The following is an 18,271-nucleotide window of genomic DNA, read 5'->3' on the forward strand; positions in this document are numbered from 1 at the left end:
TTCGGTGTTGTTATAGCTTTATTGTACACTGAAACTCCTCCATAATTCAACAATGTTAGCATTTGTTCTGTTCCTTATACACAATTAATTTTCCCTCGCTGTGCTTTTGTATTTGTCATACCCCTGGGAACAATAGAAATATATTATTTCCTCATCTCCTACAATCCTGCTCTTTGTAGACACAGTTCAAACACAACCTTCTACACAGAGCCTCTCCTGATTGCTTCCCCTGCCCCCAACTGTCACTTCCCTTTCCCTCATCTCATGTTTAAATGCCTTTTAAGAAAAAAAATATTTATTCTGTTAATTTTCTTATGGATTTTTTTTTGCCTACACAATAAATTTGTCGTTGTTGTTCAATTGTTTCAGTCATGCCCAAATCTTCATAAGTCATTTGGGGTTTTCTTGGCAAAGATGCCAGAGTGATTTGCCATTTCCTTCTCCCGTTTATTTTACAGATGAGGAATTTAGGCAAAGAAGGTTAAATGACTTGGCCCAGGGTCACACAGCTAGTAAGCATCTGAAGTTGGATTGGAATTCAAGTCTTCCTGACTCTAGGCCTAACACTCCATCCACTCTGAGAAGTAACTGCCCTCCATAAAATGGAAAGATCATTTTATTCTTTATAGTTGCAACCTCAGATCCTCATGTGGTACTTGGTTCATAGCAGGCACTTATCTTATAAGGTCTTCCTTATTTACTGAATCCACACAATTACTGTACCATTTCTTAGATATGATTTGTCCCTATCATTCTACCTTAACTTTTCCCTAAACACATTTTTTTCCCTCTCTTCTTTTCTCCAACATACTTTCTTGTGTTATTCTTTAGTAATCTGATTGCTCCTTCAGTGGATCAATGATCTTACTGATCTGAGCACTCTCTCCAATTGTTCCACCAGCTATCCATCCTCACCTTCTCCAGCTGTGAAATGTTTTTCCATCTCTTTCTACCCTAATGATATACCTGCTTCTTCTGGTGTCTCTGCTGTCTCCATTCTTTCCCCATTCCAATCCAGCCTTCATTCAGCCATGAAAGTGACCTTCCTAAAGTGTAGATGCAAGCATGTCACCCCCATACTCAGTAAACTCCCATGGCTCCCTGTGGCCTCCAGGATCAAATACAAAACCCTCTTTCTGCTATTCAAAGCTTTTCATGCCCTAGCCTACCTCAACCTTTCCAGGCTCCTTAGGTCTAACTCCCTGCCACATACTCTTTGATATACTGACTGATCTCCTTGCCAGTCCTCTAAAAGTCTCAGTCTGTTGGCTCCAGGAAAGTGATCTACTGTTCCCCATGCTTGCAATGATCTCCCTCCTTCTGGAACCTTCATGGCTACCTTCTTTCTTTATGGCTTCCTTTATACCCCAACTAAAATTCTGTCTTCTCCTAGAACCCTTTACAAATCTCTCTGAATTCTTGTCCTTTGCCCTGGTTAATTATTTACTCTGTATATACAGATACAACGTAAATACGTGCTTGTTTGCTGTCTCCCACAGTAGACTGTGAACCCCTTGAGGACAGGGACTGCATTTTGTCTCAAAAGAGACAAACATATATCCAATATTAAGCACAGTGTCTGGAACACAGTAGGTGCTTAATGATTGTTTATTGGCTGACAATATGATTAAGTGCTAAAAGTCAGCTTCATTTGTGTTCCCTAGGTACTAGTTCAGCTAACTGTCCCTCTGACGTAAGTTACTTTGAATATATTTCTGGCCTATTTTCTTTTTGATAATTGGTCAAGAATGATCCATTTTCTGTTTTAATTACTCCTCCCATCCTGCCATATTGCATCTCCTTCGCTATCTTTAAGATATTTTTTATTAAATGAAAAAAAAACATTATTTTTAATTGATTTCCAAATTCACTTCCACCCCAGAGAGATCTTTCCTTCAGACCTCCTAAGTTGTCTTGGGCCGGAAATCATTTCACTTCAACATTTATCAGTTCTGCAGCTCTGTAATTCTACTTCATATGGTATTTTAGACTTGTTAGGAGCAGAATTGGGGAGATATCAGTGGAGTGCTTTGCTACTCTGCCATCTTGGTTCTGTCTCCCCTTCAGATTATTAAGGGCAGAGATTATGCCACTGTTCATCCTTGTATCTTCTAGATCATGTGACGGAATTCCTTGCATATAGCCATAACAGAATAGAGATCAAGACATTTAATGAAGTAATTTTAATTAAAGATAATAGTTGTTGATTTTTTCTCATTTGCCTATATATATACACATATATATGTATATGTTGTGTAATCATTAATAAATATCTTCCTAATTAAATGAAATACAATGAAATTAAATTGTTATTTTGACATCTCAAAAATAATTATTTCTTTTGACCCTGGGTTTTTGTATCTTTTGACAATGCTGAAATGGATGTTGGTGCACAGAGCAAAGGAGAATTCCCAAATTGCTTTAGCATAGTTTGGGGGCACTCCTGTCTTATGTTGACTTCCCCAGCAAAAGATTCTGGGAAGGGTTATTTGGTCCCTGTGATTGTGTCCTTCTTGGTACCATATCATTTTCTGCCTCGACACACATTTCCTATTTATAATTAAATAATGAGGTTATAGAATCTGATCCCATGATTTTACACTTGCCAGTTAGATACACTTTGTATTACAAAATGATTCCGTTAGAGCTAGCTCTTATAAGAGTGGGAAAAATTCTTGACCTAAATGTCAATGTCTCTCAATTTACACAGACCAACTACTCTCTTCTTTGTAAAAGGGGCCGGAAAACTTGAGTAATGTAAAAGTTTTTTTTTTCTTTATTTCCTTTTTTAACACAGCCTTCTCTTATTACATCACTTTGAAACACTCAGAATCATTATTTACCTGTGGGAATTTAATTAACTCCATTAAAGTCAAGATAATAAACTTCAGTAAGCTTTCTTCTGGGATTAGAAGGAAATTATCCTCTCAAAAGCATACCCTTAGGACTTGGAGATTCTATGTTATATGGCCCAAAGCTTAACAGAACCTCACTAGGGCTCAGGCCTCAAAGGCCAAAGACAAAGATGTAAGATCCAGACAACTGGCCCCGGACTTTGTTTCCAGACATAAGAATTTTGAGACTCAGACATCCAGCAGGTAAGGAGATGGTCTTTCATCTCCTTTTCCATGGGTCAATGAAAAATGTGACTTTTGTTATTTCAAACATCAAGGAACTTCATGTATTCACCCATCTATCCATCCATTCCAAAGCATGCATTAATGGAATTTTCTGTATGTGTAAAATATTTTATTAGGTGTGGGGAAAACAATGATTAAAATGATGGAGACCCTTCTAGGAAAGAAAATATTCCATTTAACAATGGAACAATCCAGATAAAATATTCTAGGGGAACCTAACAATAAAGAAACCAGTCATAGATGAGAGTGGAGTGGAAATTACAATGAGGATAAAAATGTTATGTATCATATTGCACTAAAATATGTATATTTATCAAAGGCTACATAAAACTTGAACTTTACCTTGAATCCAGTGAAACATGTTTTTCCTAGCATAGTGAAAGGTCTATATGAATATAGGCAGTCAGGACAGGTTAGTAACAGTTTTGAGAATAGCATTGTTGGAATTAAAAAAGAATATATTATATTTTAAGTAGTGACATGAAGAAAGGCTAGAAAGGTGTACTGGAGCCAGGTTATAGAAGACCTTGAATGTTAGGTTAAGACATTTAAATTTCATTTTATAGAAGCACTGAAGGTTTTTTTTTAATCAGGACAGTAAATCCACTAAGATTATTTTGGATGCTGTGTAAAATATAGATTGAATGGATAATAGAATAGAGGGAGGAAGATCAGATTGGAAGATTTTGCAAAATTTGATGTGAGTAGTGATGAGTGTCTTAACTCTTGTGGTGACCAGATAAGTAGAGAGGATATATGAGAGACATTGTGGAAGTGTAAACAAAAGGATGTGACACATGTTTGACTGCATCAGATGAAAGAAAGAGAAAAGTCAAAATAAAGAAACAAAAATCTAGATTTCAAACCTGGGTGACTAGAAGATAGGGGCTGACATCAATAGAAATATGCATGTCGCAGTTTGTTTGATTACCAGTAATAAAACACAATTAGTCATGGACTGGTTGATCCTGGAACCAATACCTTATGATTTCCTACCTTTAATAAAATGCAATTATTCATGATTGATCACAGACCTATCTAATTAGAAATTTTGAATTTATGTGAATACATAAAATTCATCAAAAATTAGTAAGTTAATACAACAAATAATCTAAGTCTGGAAGCTTGTGCTTACACCTGTTCCCACCTTTCAAAAATTGGTACAATCTTATGAGAATAAAATAACCTCTATTTATTATCTTTATAAGAAAAAAAGGTCAACACTCATGATCTCTATATGGAGGGTCAACATCCTGACATCACCTTACACGTATTGGGGGAGGAATTTTGGGAAGAGAGTGATGGAATTGTGTATTTCTTCCTTCACTCTGCCTTGTGGTTAATAATATGAATTTATGAAACAACTCACAGGGGTCAGAAGGGTTACCATGTTGTGAACAAAAGCTGACTTTTCAACAGCTTCAAACTTAAGACCTGATGTGAACTATTTACTATCAAACTTCTAAGCAGCAGTGCTCAAAAATCAGTGTTTTTATTTGGTATCTTAATATTAGGAGACATAAAAATATCTCCTTATATATTGTTTTGCAAAATAATAGGAAGACCTCTTTGATTTTTTTTTTACTTCAATGAATATGAAATCTCCAAATCACTAATACATTTCAGCAAAATAATTGATACGATTTCTCTTCTCTTGTGGAAGACAGAAAAGTAAGCTAGCTGGGAATACAATTAGTTGGATGTAGTACTGGTTGTACAATCAAACATAAAGTTATTACCAACTCAGAAGGTCTCCAAATGAAGGTTTTATGACAGTCCTGGAATGAAAGAAGAGAAAGGGATAGAAGTGGAACACTGATGCATATCTGTACTTCAAACACAAATGAGTAAATGACCAATAGATGTGACAAAATTCATTTATGCGAGGGGAAACGCCATAAAAACTATCCTATCATTTTGTCTTATTTTTGACAATTGAGGTAATGACGAAACAAACAAAGTTGATCTCCATACTTTAATGATATTTTATACAATGAATAGCATAGAACAATTTTATCAATCAGTCAATCAGAAAGCATTGTGCCAGAAGGTTATGTGCCAGATGCTGCACCCTTGTTGTTGATGGGGACACAAATATTAAAGTGAGATAAAAGTAGTACAAAAGCAAAGTTGATTAGATCATTAAATTTGAGTTGGAAAAGATCTTCAAAATCACTGGTTCAGGTGGGATGGCTTATAACCAGAGAGGTCTGTGACTTAAATCTTATTTAACATTTTATTTTTCTTAATTACAGATAAAAATAATTTTAACTTACCTTTTTCAAGTTCGGAGTTCCAAATTTTCTCCTTCCTTCCTCTCCCTTACCCTCATTGAGAAGGCAAGCAATTTGAGATAGGTTATACATGTGTACCCATGCAAAACACATTTCCATGTAAGCCATTCTGTGAAAGAAAACACAGACCAAAAAAAGAGAGAGAAAAATAAAGTAAAGAAAAAGTAACTTCAATATGAATTCAGACTCTACCATTTCTTTCTCTAGAGATGGATATCACCTTAATCAAGTCCTACAGAATTGTCTTAGATAATTTTATTGCTGAGAATAGGTAATTTGTTCATAATAGATCATCACACAATATTGTTCTTACTGTGTACAATGTTCTCCTGGTTCTGCTCATTTCACTTTTCATTAATTCATGTATTTCCATGTTGTTGTTGTTTTTTTTCCTGAGTGTATCCAGCTCATAATTTCTTAAAACACAATAGTATTCCATCACAGTCATATAAACAACTTGTTCAGATCCTCAGCAAATGATGAACATCCTATCAATTTCCAATTCTTTGTCAACACTAAAAGAGCTGCTATAAATATTTTTGTACACATAGATCTCTTTCCTTTATTTTAAATCTCTTTGCCTACAGACCTAGTAGTGGTATTGCTTGGTCAAAGGTTATACAGGGTTTTGTAGCCCTTTGGGCATAGTTCCAAATTGTTTTCCAGAATGGTTAAATCAGTATACAACTTAACCAGTATCACATTAGTGTTTTAATTTTCCCACATTCCCTCCACTATTTGCCATTTTCTTCTTCTGTCATATTAGCCAATCTGACAGGTATGAAGTGGTAGGTCAGAGTTCTTCTAATTTGCATTTCTCTTATCAATAGTGATTTAGAGAATTTTTATATGGCTATTAATAGCTTTGATTACTTTGTCCAAAAACTGCCTGTTCATATACTTTGACCATTTATCAATTGAGTAGTGGCTCTTATTTCTATACATTTGACTCATTTTTTCTGTATGTTTGAGAAATGAAGTCTTTATCAGAGAAACTTACTGTAGAATTTTTTCACAATAATGATTACCAACTATGTATTTCCCTCCATCCTATTTCTCCCCTGTTCATCCAACTCTCTCTCTCTCTCACTTGCTCGCTCTCTCTCTCTCTCTCGCTTGCTCCCCCCCTCCTTTTAATCTGTCTAGTGACTTTTATCTCCCCAAACTGTCATCTCTTCTAGCAGCTCCCCTACCTTATCTATTCCCTTCCCTTCCTAGTTTCCCGTGTGGTAGGATAGATTTTACACCCATCTGAGTGTGCATAGTATTACCTTTTCGAGCCAATTCCAATGAGAGCAAGGTTTATGTGCTCTGTTCCCTGCCTTCCTCATCCCCTCCCCACTGCAAAATCTCTTTCAGGCCTGTATTATGTCAGATAATTTACCCCATTCTTCAGTGCATTCTTCTTTCTCATCCTTTAAATTTATTTTTTAGATAATGATAACATCACACTCAACTCACACCTCTGCTTTCTATGTGTACTCCTTCTAACTTTCCTAATCATGAAAAAAATTTAGGAGTTATTGGTATCATTTTGCTGATAGGAATATAAATAAGTTAAGCTTATTAAATCCCTTATGATTTCTCTTTCTTGTTTACCTTTTTGTGCTTCTTTTGCCTTTTGTATTTGAAAGTGAAATTTTCTATTCAGCTCTGGACTTTTCATTGGGATGCTTGAAAGTCCTCTATTTCACTGAATATCCATTTCCCCCATGAAGGAAATATTTTTGATAGGTAAGTTATTCTTGGTTGTAATCTTAGCTTTTTTGTCCTCCAGAATATCATATTCCAAGCTCTCCAGTTCTTCAAAGTAGAAGCTGCTAAATCTTGTGTTATCCTGACCGTGGCTCCATGATATCTGAATTATTTCTATTTGTCTGCTTGCAGTATTTTCTCTTTGATCTGGGAGGTCTGGAATATGGCTAGAATATTCCTGGGAGTTTTCATTTGGGGATTTCTTTCAGGACATGAAGGATGGATTCTTTCAATCTTTATTTTGCCCTCTGGTTGTAGAATACCAGGGCAGTTTTCCTTGAAAATATTTTGAAAAATAAAGTCTAGCCTCTTTTTGTTTTTTATCATGACTTTCACGTCATCCCATAATTCTTAAATTATCTCTCCTGGATCTATTTTCCAGGTCAGTTGTTTTTCTGATGACATATTTCACATTTTCTACTATTTTTTTTCATTCTTTTGACTTTATTTGATTGTTTCTTGGTGCTTCACAAAGTCATTAGCTTCCACTTGCCCAGTTCTAACTTTTAAGAAATTATTTTCCTCATTTAGCTTTTGTACTTCCCTTTCCTTTTGGCCAATTCTGCTTTTCAAGACATTCTTCTCTTCATTGGATTTTTTTGTGCCTCTTTCACCATGAGACCTAATCTATTTTTAAGGTGTTATTTTCTTTAGCATTTTTTGTGTGCCACCTTTAGCAAGCTGTTGCCTCTTTTTTCCCCATATTTCTTTCATATCATTCTCATTTCTCTTCCAAATTTTCCCCCTGCCTCTCTTATTTAATTTTTTAAATTTTTTGAGGTCTTCCATGAATTGAGACCAATTCATATATATATATATATTTTTCTTTGAGGCTTTGGATGCAGGAGTTATGTTTTTATTCTATTCAGAGTGTGTGTTTTGATTTTTTATTTCTCACCATAGTAACTTTTTATGGTCAGATTTTTTTTCTGTTGTTTACTCATTTTCCAGACTATTTCTTGTTTTTTAACTCTATGCTACAGTGGGTCTCTGCTTCCCATGTGCATGGGAAACTGTCCCAAACTTCAGACGTTTTGTGCAGCTGTTTTCAGAGGTAATTCTGGGGACCTGTAAATTTTTGGCTCTTCCAGGGTGGTATGATCTAGGGAGAGGTATGTTTGCTAATCTCCTATACTGTGCAATAGTTGGTAATGACTATAAGCACTCTTTTCAACCTTGGAATTGTGAACAGTGTCCCCTCTCCACTGAGGTCACAAGCTCTATTGTGCTAGTGCTCCTCCCTGTACTGGGACTAAGACCCTGTGCTACCCAGATGTAAGTATAAGCAATGCAAAAGAGTCCTGCCCCTGGTGCCAGCAAAAGGACCTCTGTAAATCTCCTTCTGACCAGTTGCCCAATTTTCTTACTATCTGTGGGCTAAGAGGTCTGGAATCCAATGCACCAGCTGTGGGACTAATTCAGTTACTCCAAAGCCTGCTCCTGTTTTGCTGGGTCCCAGTCTGCACCAGTACTGCCTGCAGTGGACTGTATTCCTCTCTCACCTTGGGGCAACAGACCTCTCCTGCCAGCCTTCTCAGCTGTCTTGGGCTAAAAAATTGTTTCACTCCACCTTTTTTGTGGGTTCTGCCACTCTCACATTAATTTAGAGTCATTATTTAAAGACATTTGGAGGCTTGGGGTAGAGATCAGGTGAGTTCCTGCCTTTATTCTATCATCTTGGCTCTGCTTCAATGTCTTTGCCTTTAAAATAAATTAATAAAATGCTTATTTTAACTATTTAAAAACAGAAGTATTGGGAGCCAAGATGGCAGAGTGAAAGCACTGACTTGCTTGAGCTCTCCCCCAAACCCATCCAAATACTAATAAAAAAAAAGGCTCTAAACAAGTTCTAAAGCAGCAGAACACTCAAAAAGACAGAGTGAAACAAATTTCCATTACAGGACAACCTGGATGAGTGATCAGAAAGGCATATCATGCTGGGCTGGAGAGGAGCACAGTGTGGCATTGTGGGGCAGGCCACAGCAAACCTGGAGCAGGCCTCAGAGTACTAAATCATGGCAGCTGTGACAGTTTCCATACTCCTCAATCCACCAATGCCAAAGACAACTTAGAAGGTCAGTGGGAAAAGTCTGTTTCTGTGGTGCTGAGAGAGGAACGCAGGGCCTCAGCTCCATTGCACAAGAGTGTGCCCCTTGGGGGGCAGCTGCCTCCTGAGCTTCCAGCCCATAGACTGAGGGGGAAACCAGTGGCTGATCAGAGAGGGATTGCAAGGATTTCTTTGCCAGTGCTGAGGCAGGAATCTCTTGCTTTGCCCATGCTTTGATCTGTGTCACAGTTCTGGATGGGGGTTCTGGGGTAAGAAAGAGTGCTGGAGTGGTGGAGCTTGTAGTGGCTGTGGAGAGTAAAGCCTCCTCACAGTGACAGGACAGAAAGGAGTGCTTGTGGTCACAGGTCAGGAAAGGAGTAAACACCCCATCCCTTATCATACCACCTTGGAAGAACTGAAAATTTACAGGTCCCTACAAGTATCTCTGAAAACAGCTGTACAACCCCCCGAAGCTTGGGATAGTGTGTTTTCCACAGTGGAAGCAGACTCTTACCTTAACAAAGAGTTTAAAACTCAAGTAATTGGCTGGGATCATGAGCAAGCAGTGCAAAAAGAGTCAGACTATATTATCTTACTTTGGTGACAAAGAAGATCAAAATATACAACCAGAAGAAAACAACAAAGTCAAAACTCCTATATCCAAAGCCTCCAAGAAAAATATGAATCAGTCCCAGGCCTTGGAAGAGCTCAAAAGGGATTTTGAGAAGCAAGTAAGGGAAGTAGAGAAAAAACTGGGAAGAGAACTAAGAGTGATACAAAGAAAAGCATGAAAAACAAGTCAACAGCTTGCTAAAGGAGACCCAAAAAATATTGAAGAAAATAACACCTTAAAAAATAGCCTAATCCAAATGGCAAAAGAGGTCCAAAAAGCCGATGAGGAGAAAAATGCCCAAAAAAGAAAAATTGACCAAATGGAAAAGGAAGTCCAAAAGCTTACTGAAGAAAAATACTTCCTTAAAAATTAGAATAGAGCAATTGGAGGCTAGTGACTTTGTGAGAAATGAAGACACTGTAAAACAAATCCAAAAGAATAAAAAATTAGAAAACAATGTGAAATATCTCATTGGAAAAACAACTGACCTGGAAAATAGATCCAGGAGAGAGAATTTAAAAATTATTGGACTATCTGAAAGCCATGATCCAAAAAAGAGCCTAGACATCATCTTTCAAGAAATTATCAAGGAAAACTGCCCTGATATATTAGAACCAGAGGGTAAAACAGAAATTGAAAGAATCCACTGATCTCCTCCTCAAAGAGATCCCCAAAGGAAAACTGCTAGGAATATTACAGCTAAATTCCAGAGTTCCAAGGTCAAGGAGAAAAATTACAAGCTGCCAGAAAGAAACAATTCAAGTACTGTGGAAACAATCAGGATAACACAAGATTTAGCAGCTTCTACATTAAAGGACTGCAGGGCATGGAATATAATATTCCAGAGGGCAAAGGAGATAGGATTACAACCAAGAATCACCTACCCAGACAAAACTGAATATAATCCTTCAGTGGGAAAAAATGGTCATTCAGTGAAATAGAGGACCTTCAAGCATTCTTGATCAAAAGACCAGAGCTGAATAGAAAATTTGACTTTCAAATACAAGACTCAAGTGGAACATGAAGAGGTAAACAGGAAAGATAAATCATAAGAGACTTATTAAGTTTGGTCTGTTTACATTCCTGCATGGAAAGATGATATTTATAACTCATGAGACTTTTGTCAGTATTAGGGTAGTTGGAGAAAAAAATTATATGTGTGTATATATGTATAGATAGATAGATAGAGGGCACAGGGTGAGTTGAAGATTAAGGGGTCATACTTGGAGAATAAAATTAAGGGATGAGAGGATTATATTTGGAGAAGAAGAAAGGGAGAGGTAGAATGGGGTAAAATATCTCACAAAAAAAAACCAGAAAAGTCTCTTACATTTGAGGGGAAATGGGGGAAGGTGAGAAAGAATGAGTGAATTTTATTCTCATAAGTTTTGGCTTAAGGAGGGAATAACATACACATTCAATTGGGTGTGGAAATCTGTCTTACCCTATAGGAAAATAGGGGGAGAAAGGGACAAGAGAGCAGGGGGATGATAGAGAGGAGGGCAGATTGGAAAAGGGGTTAATCAGAAGCAACTACTTCGGAGGAAGGACAGGGTCAAAAGAAAGAATAGAATAAATGGGAGGGCAGGATAGGATTAAGGGAAATAGAGTTAGTTTTTCACAACATGTCTACTATGGACATGTTTTGCATAACTGCACATGTACAACCTATATTGAGTTGCTTGCCTTTTCAATTAGGGTGGGTGGGGAGGGAGGAAGGGAGAAAATTTGACACCTAAAATTTTAAAAATGTGTTTAAAAAAATTTTTGACATGCTACTGGGAAATCAGAAATACAGGAAATAGGGTACAGAAGTGTATCCTGCCCTACAGGAAAATAGAAGGGAAAGGGTATAAGAGAAGGTGGGGAGAGATAGAAGAGAGGACAGACTAGGGGAAGGGATATTCAGAATGCATGCCATCTTGTGGTCGGGGGAGGGTTGAGATGGGGTGAAAATTTGGCGCTCCAAATCTTGTGGAAATAAATATTGAAAACTAAAAATAAATAAATTCGTAATTTAGAAAAATTTAAAAAGAAGTATTGCTAAATAATAGTACCTAGATTGCCTATAGATAATATGTCAAAAAAAATGAATAAAATTAACCAGGATCAAAAGACACGGAAGGTATATCATTGTCAGCAGTGATGGGAGTGGCCATACTGGTAAGATAATGGCTGCATCAAAACTTTGAACATGCTATATCAGAAGAGTTAGGGATATTGTTAATATTAGGTGAAATATAACAGAAGGGTGTTTTTTTTTATTAATTCATTTATTTTGATTTATCAACATTCGCTTCCTTAAGGTTTTGAGCTCTAAATATTCTCCCCCTCCCTCCCCACCTTCCTCCCCAAGATGGCATGCAATCTCATATAGGTTGTACATATACTTTCCTATTAAACATATTTACACATTTCTCATGTTGTAAAGAAGAATTAGAACCAAATAGGAGGAACCAAAGGAAAGAAGAAACAAAACAAAACAGAAGAGAAAAATAAAGAGCATTTATGCTTCAATCTGCATTCAAACTCCATAGTTCTTTCTCTGGATGTGGATAGCATTTTTCATCATGAATCTTTTGGAGATGCCTTAGATCCTTGCATCACTGAGAAAAACTAAGTCTATCAAAGTTAGTTATTGTACAATGTGGCTGCTGCCATATGCAATGTTCTCCTGGTTCTGCTCACTTTATTCAACATCAATTCATACATGTCTTTCCAGGATTTTCTGAAGTCTGCCTGCTCATCATTTCTTAAACACCCTAGTATCCCATTACGTTCATATACCACAACTTGTTCTGCCATTTCCCAGCTGATGGGCATCCCCTCAAATTACAATTCTTTGACACCACAGAAAGACCTGCTATAAATATATTTTACATGTGGGTCCTTTTTTCCATTTTTATGATCTCTTTGGGATACAATCCTAGAAGTTGTATTGCTGGGCCAAAGGGTCACACAGCTAGTAAGTGTCAAGTGTTTGGTCTGAGGCCAGATTTGAACTCAGGTCCTCCTGACTTCAGGGCTGGTGCTCTATCCACTGCACCACCTAGCTGCCCCCAGAGACATTTTTAATGATAGTTCTGTCCCTGTAGATTCAACTAACCCAAGCATATGTATAGTAGATTTTTCTAGAAAAGAAATTGTTTCTATATGAAACTCTAACCCCCAAACATGTTTCTTCTCATTTTCTTGTCTCCATAGGAACAGAAAGAGGGCCCAGAAAAATTTTGTCTTTATTCTACATGCTTTTATGCTCTACAGGATTGAGTCCTCAAGTCTTTTTCCATGAGCCATGGTGATCACTGAAAGCAATCAGAGTGTTGTGACCACATTTATGCTCATAGGATTCACAGATTATCCAGACCTCAGAGTTTTCCTTTTCCTGGTATTCCTGGCCATGTATATCATCACAGTCGTAGGAAATCTTGGCATGATATTAATCATCAGAACGAACCCCAAATTGCATACCCCCATGTACTATTTCCTTAGCCATTTGTCATTTGTAGATTTCTGTTACTCTTCCATTGTCACACCTAAGCTTTTGGAAAATTTAGTTATGGAAGACAAAAGCATATTTTATTCCAGTTGCATGCTACAATATTTTTTGTCTTGTACTGCAGTGGTTACAGAGTCCTTCCTACTTGCTGTGATGGCCTATGACCGCTTTGTGGCCATTTGTAATCCCCTTCTCTACACAATTGCCATGTCTCAGAGATTTTGTGCCCTGCTGGTGGCTGGATCCTATCTCTGGGGCATGTTTGGTCCCTTTGTACTCCTGTGCTTTGCCCTACAATTAACATTCTCTGGCTACAAAATCATCAATCACTTTTTCTGTGAGTATACTGCTCTCATTTCTGTCTCCTCCTCAGATATCCATATCCCACACTTACTGCTTTTTGGTTTTGCTACCTTCAATGAGGTGAGTACCCTCATCATCATCCTTGCCTCTTACACTTTTATTTTTGTCACTGTAATAAAGATGAATTCAGCCAGTGGAAGGCGTAAAGCCTTCTCCACTTGTGCCTCCCACCTGACAGCCATCACCATCTTCCATGGAACCATCCTTTCCTTGTATTGTGTTCCCAATTCCCAAAACTCAAGGCATACAGTCAAAGTGGCCTCTGTCTTTTATACAGTGGTAAACCCCATGTTGAACCCCCTCATTTACAGTTTGAGGAACAAAGATGTGAAGGAGGCTTTCAGGAAACTGATATACAGAAATGCCTTTTCTCATTGATCATGCTTCTATCCATGTCATTAGATCATTAGAGCGTGGTAGATGAGATATTATCCAGTCTTGTATTCTTAAATAAACTAAGGCTCAGAAAGTGGGAGATACAACAACAACAGCAACAATAACAACAACACTTGCCCAAGGTCACAAAGTTAGATCATCATAATGAACAACTGAAAGCATTAAACTCCAGACTCTTAATTGAGTGGTTTGTCTGGTATACCTCACTGTTTCTCATTATATTTCTATACCTGGTAAGGACATTGACTAAAAATAAATCAATTGATTCAGCAACTGCTCCAGTCCTCTATTCCCTGGAACATAGTGCCTCTTCTTTTTGTTTTTACGATAGTGACATTGTATTGCTGATAATTCACTTTTCCCTGGAATGGCTTTGCTTTCATTACAAGTCTCCTATTGTTTCAAAAATGAGCTTGATTTAGGCAATGATGCCACAGCATTCTGAAATCCTATCAACTACAAGAAATGACCCTGAAACAAACTAATACAAATCAGCTTCATATAGACAAATCCAGATTTCATTATCTAGATATTTTAAATGGAATGAAAATATTTCATTTTCATGTAACTTTAATTTGATTTTTTAAATTATAATTAGCAATCATGAATTTTCTTTCCCATCCCACACAATCTCACAATTAAAAGGAAAAACAAACACAATAACAGAAAATGAACAAAAAGTACTTTGCAAAAATATGCCTAGTCATGTGAATCAAAATTTAATATTTTGGAAATATGTTTCGCATGATTTCACATGCTTTCCATCCCAATAGCTGCAGAAGGTACTGAAGGGAGGGAGAGAATTTGGAACTGAATTTAAAAAAAATAAAAGAGAAATGTTAATTTTTGTAAATGAAAAAAAAATCCTATTGGCCTTATCCAACAACTATATGTGTTCCACATATTTAATGCATCACTATGGTAGCAGGACATACTTAGCGTTCTTCATCACTAATTATCTAGAATTGAAGTTGACCATTTAATTAATCAGAATTTTTTAAGTCTTTCAAACGTCTTTATCTTTACAATGCTATTTTGTGTATCTTTGCTAATGTAATAGTTCTAAAGTAAAAACTGAGGATCACGTTAGATTGTTATTCTAAATACTAGCGATTTGGATAATTTCGTATCATTGCATGTGGTTATTGATAGTTTGGATACATTGCTTTCACAGTTGTCTATTTATATCCTCTGATGATTTATAATTTGGGGAATAAATGACTCGTTCTCGTATATTTTCATAAAACTTAACGTGTTTCGAAAATTATGCTCATCAAAGGAAATTAGTGAAAACTGCTTATACCAATTAATTCCATTCTAATTTTAACTATATCTGGTTTTGTTTATGCAATTCATTTTTAATATGTAATCAACATTTTCTATTATAACTTTTATGATCCTACCTATGACTTATTTTGTAGTGAACTGTCTTCATATCCATAGATCTAAAGCCCACTTCTTTTCTCCTCAGTATTTTTTTTATATTTACACTTAATTATTCGCATCTATTAGCCCAATGCCTGGCTATATAAATGTTTATTCCTCTCCTCCTTACAAGTCATGTACCCATTTGAAAATTCATAGTACATGCTGTGAAATGTTGGCTTAATTTAATATCTACCAGATTATTTTTCCAATTTTCCAAAGACTTTTGGTTGAACAGTGAGTGTTTTCTCTAGCAGCTATGGTCTTGAATTTTATAGATTATTAGGATGTTATATATTTTTTCAAGTTGTGTAGAACAAATTTGTTCCACTGATTGTCTTTCCTATATTTTAAGTAGTACTGGTTTTAATAGTAACTGTCCTGCACTATTGTCTAAAACAAGACATAGGAATAATTTCCCCTTAACATCCAAGCAGGTATTAGCTGGAATCCTATTATGGTCTCTTCTTGTCATATGCATGTAAGTGTATCTTCATGTGTACATGTACACACATATGTATAAACATCTACATATTCACACGTTTATACATATACCTATATAATAATGTTTACACGGTTAGACAGGTTCCATGATGTGTATACATGCACATAAGTACACACATATCCCCGTGTTCAGACATACGGCCTATGATTGACTGTTGAGAATAAAGATTTAGGGAAGAAAAGGACTTCAGTGCTCTTATAGCCCAGCATTCTCTTTATTTTGATGAAGAAACAGTCAGAGAGCAAGTAAATGATTTGCTAAAGATCACACAGCTAGTAAGTAGTAAATGGTTTAAAAACCTGAGAAGACTTACATGTACTGATGCAAAGTAAAATGAACAGAAACAGAACATTGCACACAGTAAGATTAATTATGTAATGGTGATCAAGTGTATATGAATTTGCTGCTCTGATCAATAAAATGATGCAAGACAATTCTGGAGGACTCATAATGAAAAATGCTATCCACCTCATGGGAGAGAACTATTGCACTCTGAGTGCAGATTGAAATGCACACACATTTCTTCTTATTTTTTGTAATATGTAAATATTTTCTGAAGGGTTTCAAATGCATAATTTGTATCATGTTGCTTGCCTTCTCAATGGATGGGGTAGTGACTGGAGGAAAAGAAAGAGTGAGGAAATCAATTTTTGTTTTAAAATGCTAAAATATATGAATAACAGATGTTTTAAAAAAATCTTGATTATGAAATATTTGGTCTAAGGAGTACGGGAAGAATATGCTGCATCAGATTTATACAATGATAATCTAACACCTGCCAACTTGAACAGTCTAGAGAGTCATGGAAAGTGCTTTTAAATTCTCCCAAAGCAATCTAGTTCATCCTTTTCCATCTAAACACATCATTATCCATATATATATAATCTAATTATCATAGACTTTATAGTCTATCTATCTATCTATCTATCTATCTATCTATCTATCCATCCATTCATCCATTCATCCATGTGGACAGATTGAAAACTTCACTGACATAGACTGATATATAAAGAGTAATAGAGAAATGTATAAATATGTATATACAAATATACAGAAGAGGTAGCTAGAAAACTCAATCGATAGAATGCTGAGCCTGGAATCAAGAAGGATGATGGAGTTAAAATCTGGCCTCAGGGGCAGCTAGGTGGCACAATGGATAGAGGACCGTCTCTGGAGTCAGGAAGACCTGAGTTCAAATCTAGCCTCAGACACTTAGTAGCTGTGTGACCCTGGGCAAGTCACTTAACACTATGAACTAGCCAAAAAAAAATAGCCTCTGACACTTACTAGCTGTGTGACCTTGGGCAACTCACATAAATTTTGTTTATCTTAATCCACTGAAGAAGAAAATATGGAACCACTTAAGTACCTTTTCCAAGAAAACCCCATGGGAAATATAGTTTATAGGGTCACGAAGAGACAGACATGATGGAACAACAACATAAAAATGTAAGGAATTAAACAATTCCTATTCATAAAGAGCTTACATTCCATTGGAGGAGAAATAAAGTCATATAAATACAAAATTAACAAATATGAATACATTGAAAGTATTTAAACACAAGGTAGCCTTAGAGATTATATTGAATGACACAAATATCTTAAAGATCTATTATACACACACACTTACATACATACATACATACATACATACATTTACACACACTATATATATATGTATATATGTATACATATACATATATACATATATATACATATACATATACATACACACACACATACCTGATAGGTATATAAATTAGATATAGGTATAAATGTGCATAATTAAGATCCACTTTATGGGCTGTCCACCCAGTAGAACGTCATCATTTCAGCTGGAGGTATTTTCTATCTTCTTGATTTTTTTCTATATCAATGATTAAGCTTTTAACCTATAATGTTCTTATGTATCTCACTGAGGTCATTTTATGATGTTACAGCACTCAATTTGTTCATCACAATGTCATCTGAAAACAGGAATATCTGAAGGGCTTCATTATTGATAGAAAACAACTCTTCTACTATTCTGCTACAGATAGTCTCCACAATATAAGCAACCCCTTTTTTGAAAGCCACATATTGTCTCTACCTTGATTATAATAATCAGAATGTCATTGTAAGAAAAGGTCTCTCTTGACTTTTTCATGATTTTCATGTACCTGTTACGGGAGTCTCTTCAATGAAAGAGAACATTTGACTTATTTCTCTGCTGAGTCCATTTTTACAAATAATCA

General features: G+C 36.1%; 1 protein-coding gene across 1 annotated transcript; it reads left to right on the forward strand.

The window, feature by feature from the left end:
* Window positions 1–13,144: 13,144 nt before the first annotated feature.
* LOC110199537 (olfactory receptor 5D14-like) lies at window positions 13,145–14,089 on the forward strand. The gene has a single exon (XM_020974416.1). It carries the CDS (start codon window positions 13,145–13,147, stop codon window positions 14,087–14,089), a length of 945 nt encoding a protein of 314 aa, XP_020830075.1.
* The last annotated feature ends 4,182 nt before the right edge of the window (window positions 14,090–18,271 follow it).

Source organism: Phascolarctos cinereus, unplaced genomic scaffold (genome assembly GCF_003287225.1).
Source record: "Phascolarctos cinereus isolate Bilbo 61053 unplaced genomic scaffold, phaCin_HiC Scaffold_9;HRSCAF=440, whole genome shotgun sequence".
Lineage (NCBI taxonomy): Eukaryota > Metazoa > Chordata > Mammalia > Diprotodontia > Phascolarctidae > Phascolarctos > Phascolarctos cinereus.

Coding starts and splice junctions, on each gene's coding strand:
- LOC110199537 (XM_020974416.1), top strand. CDS start 13,145: ATGGTGATCACTGAAAGCAATCAGAGTGTTGTGACCACATTTATGCTC.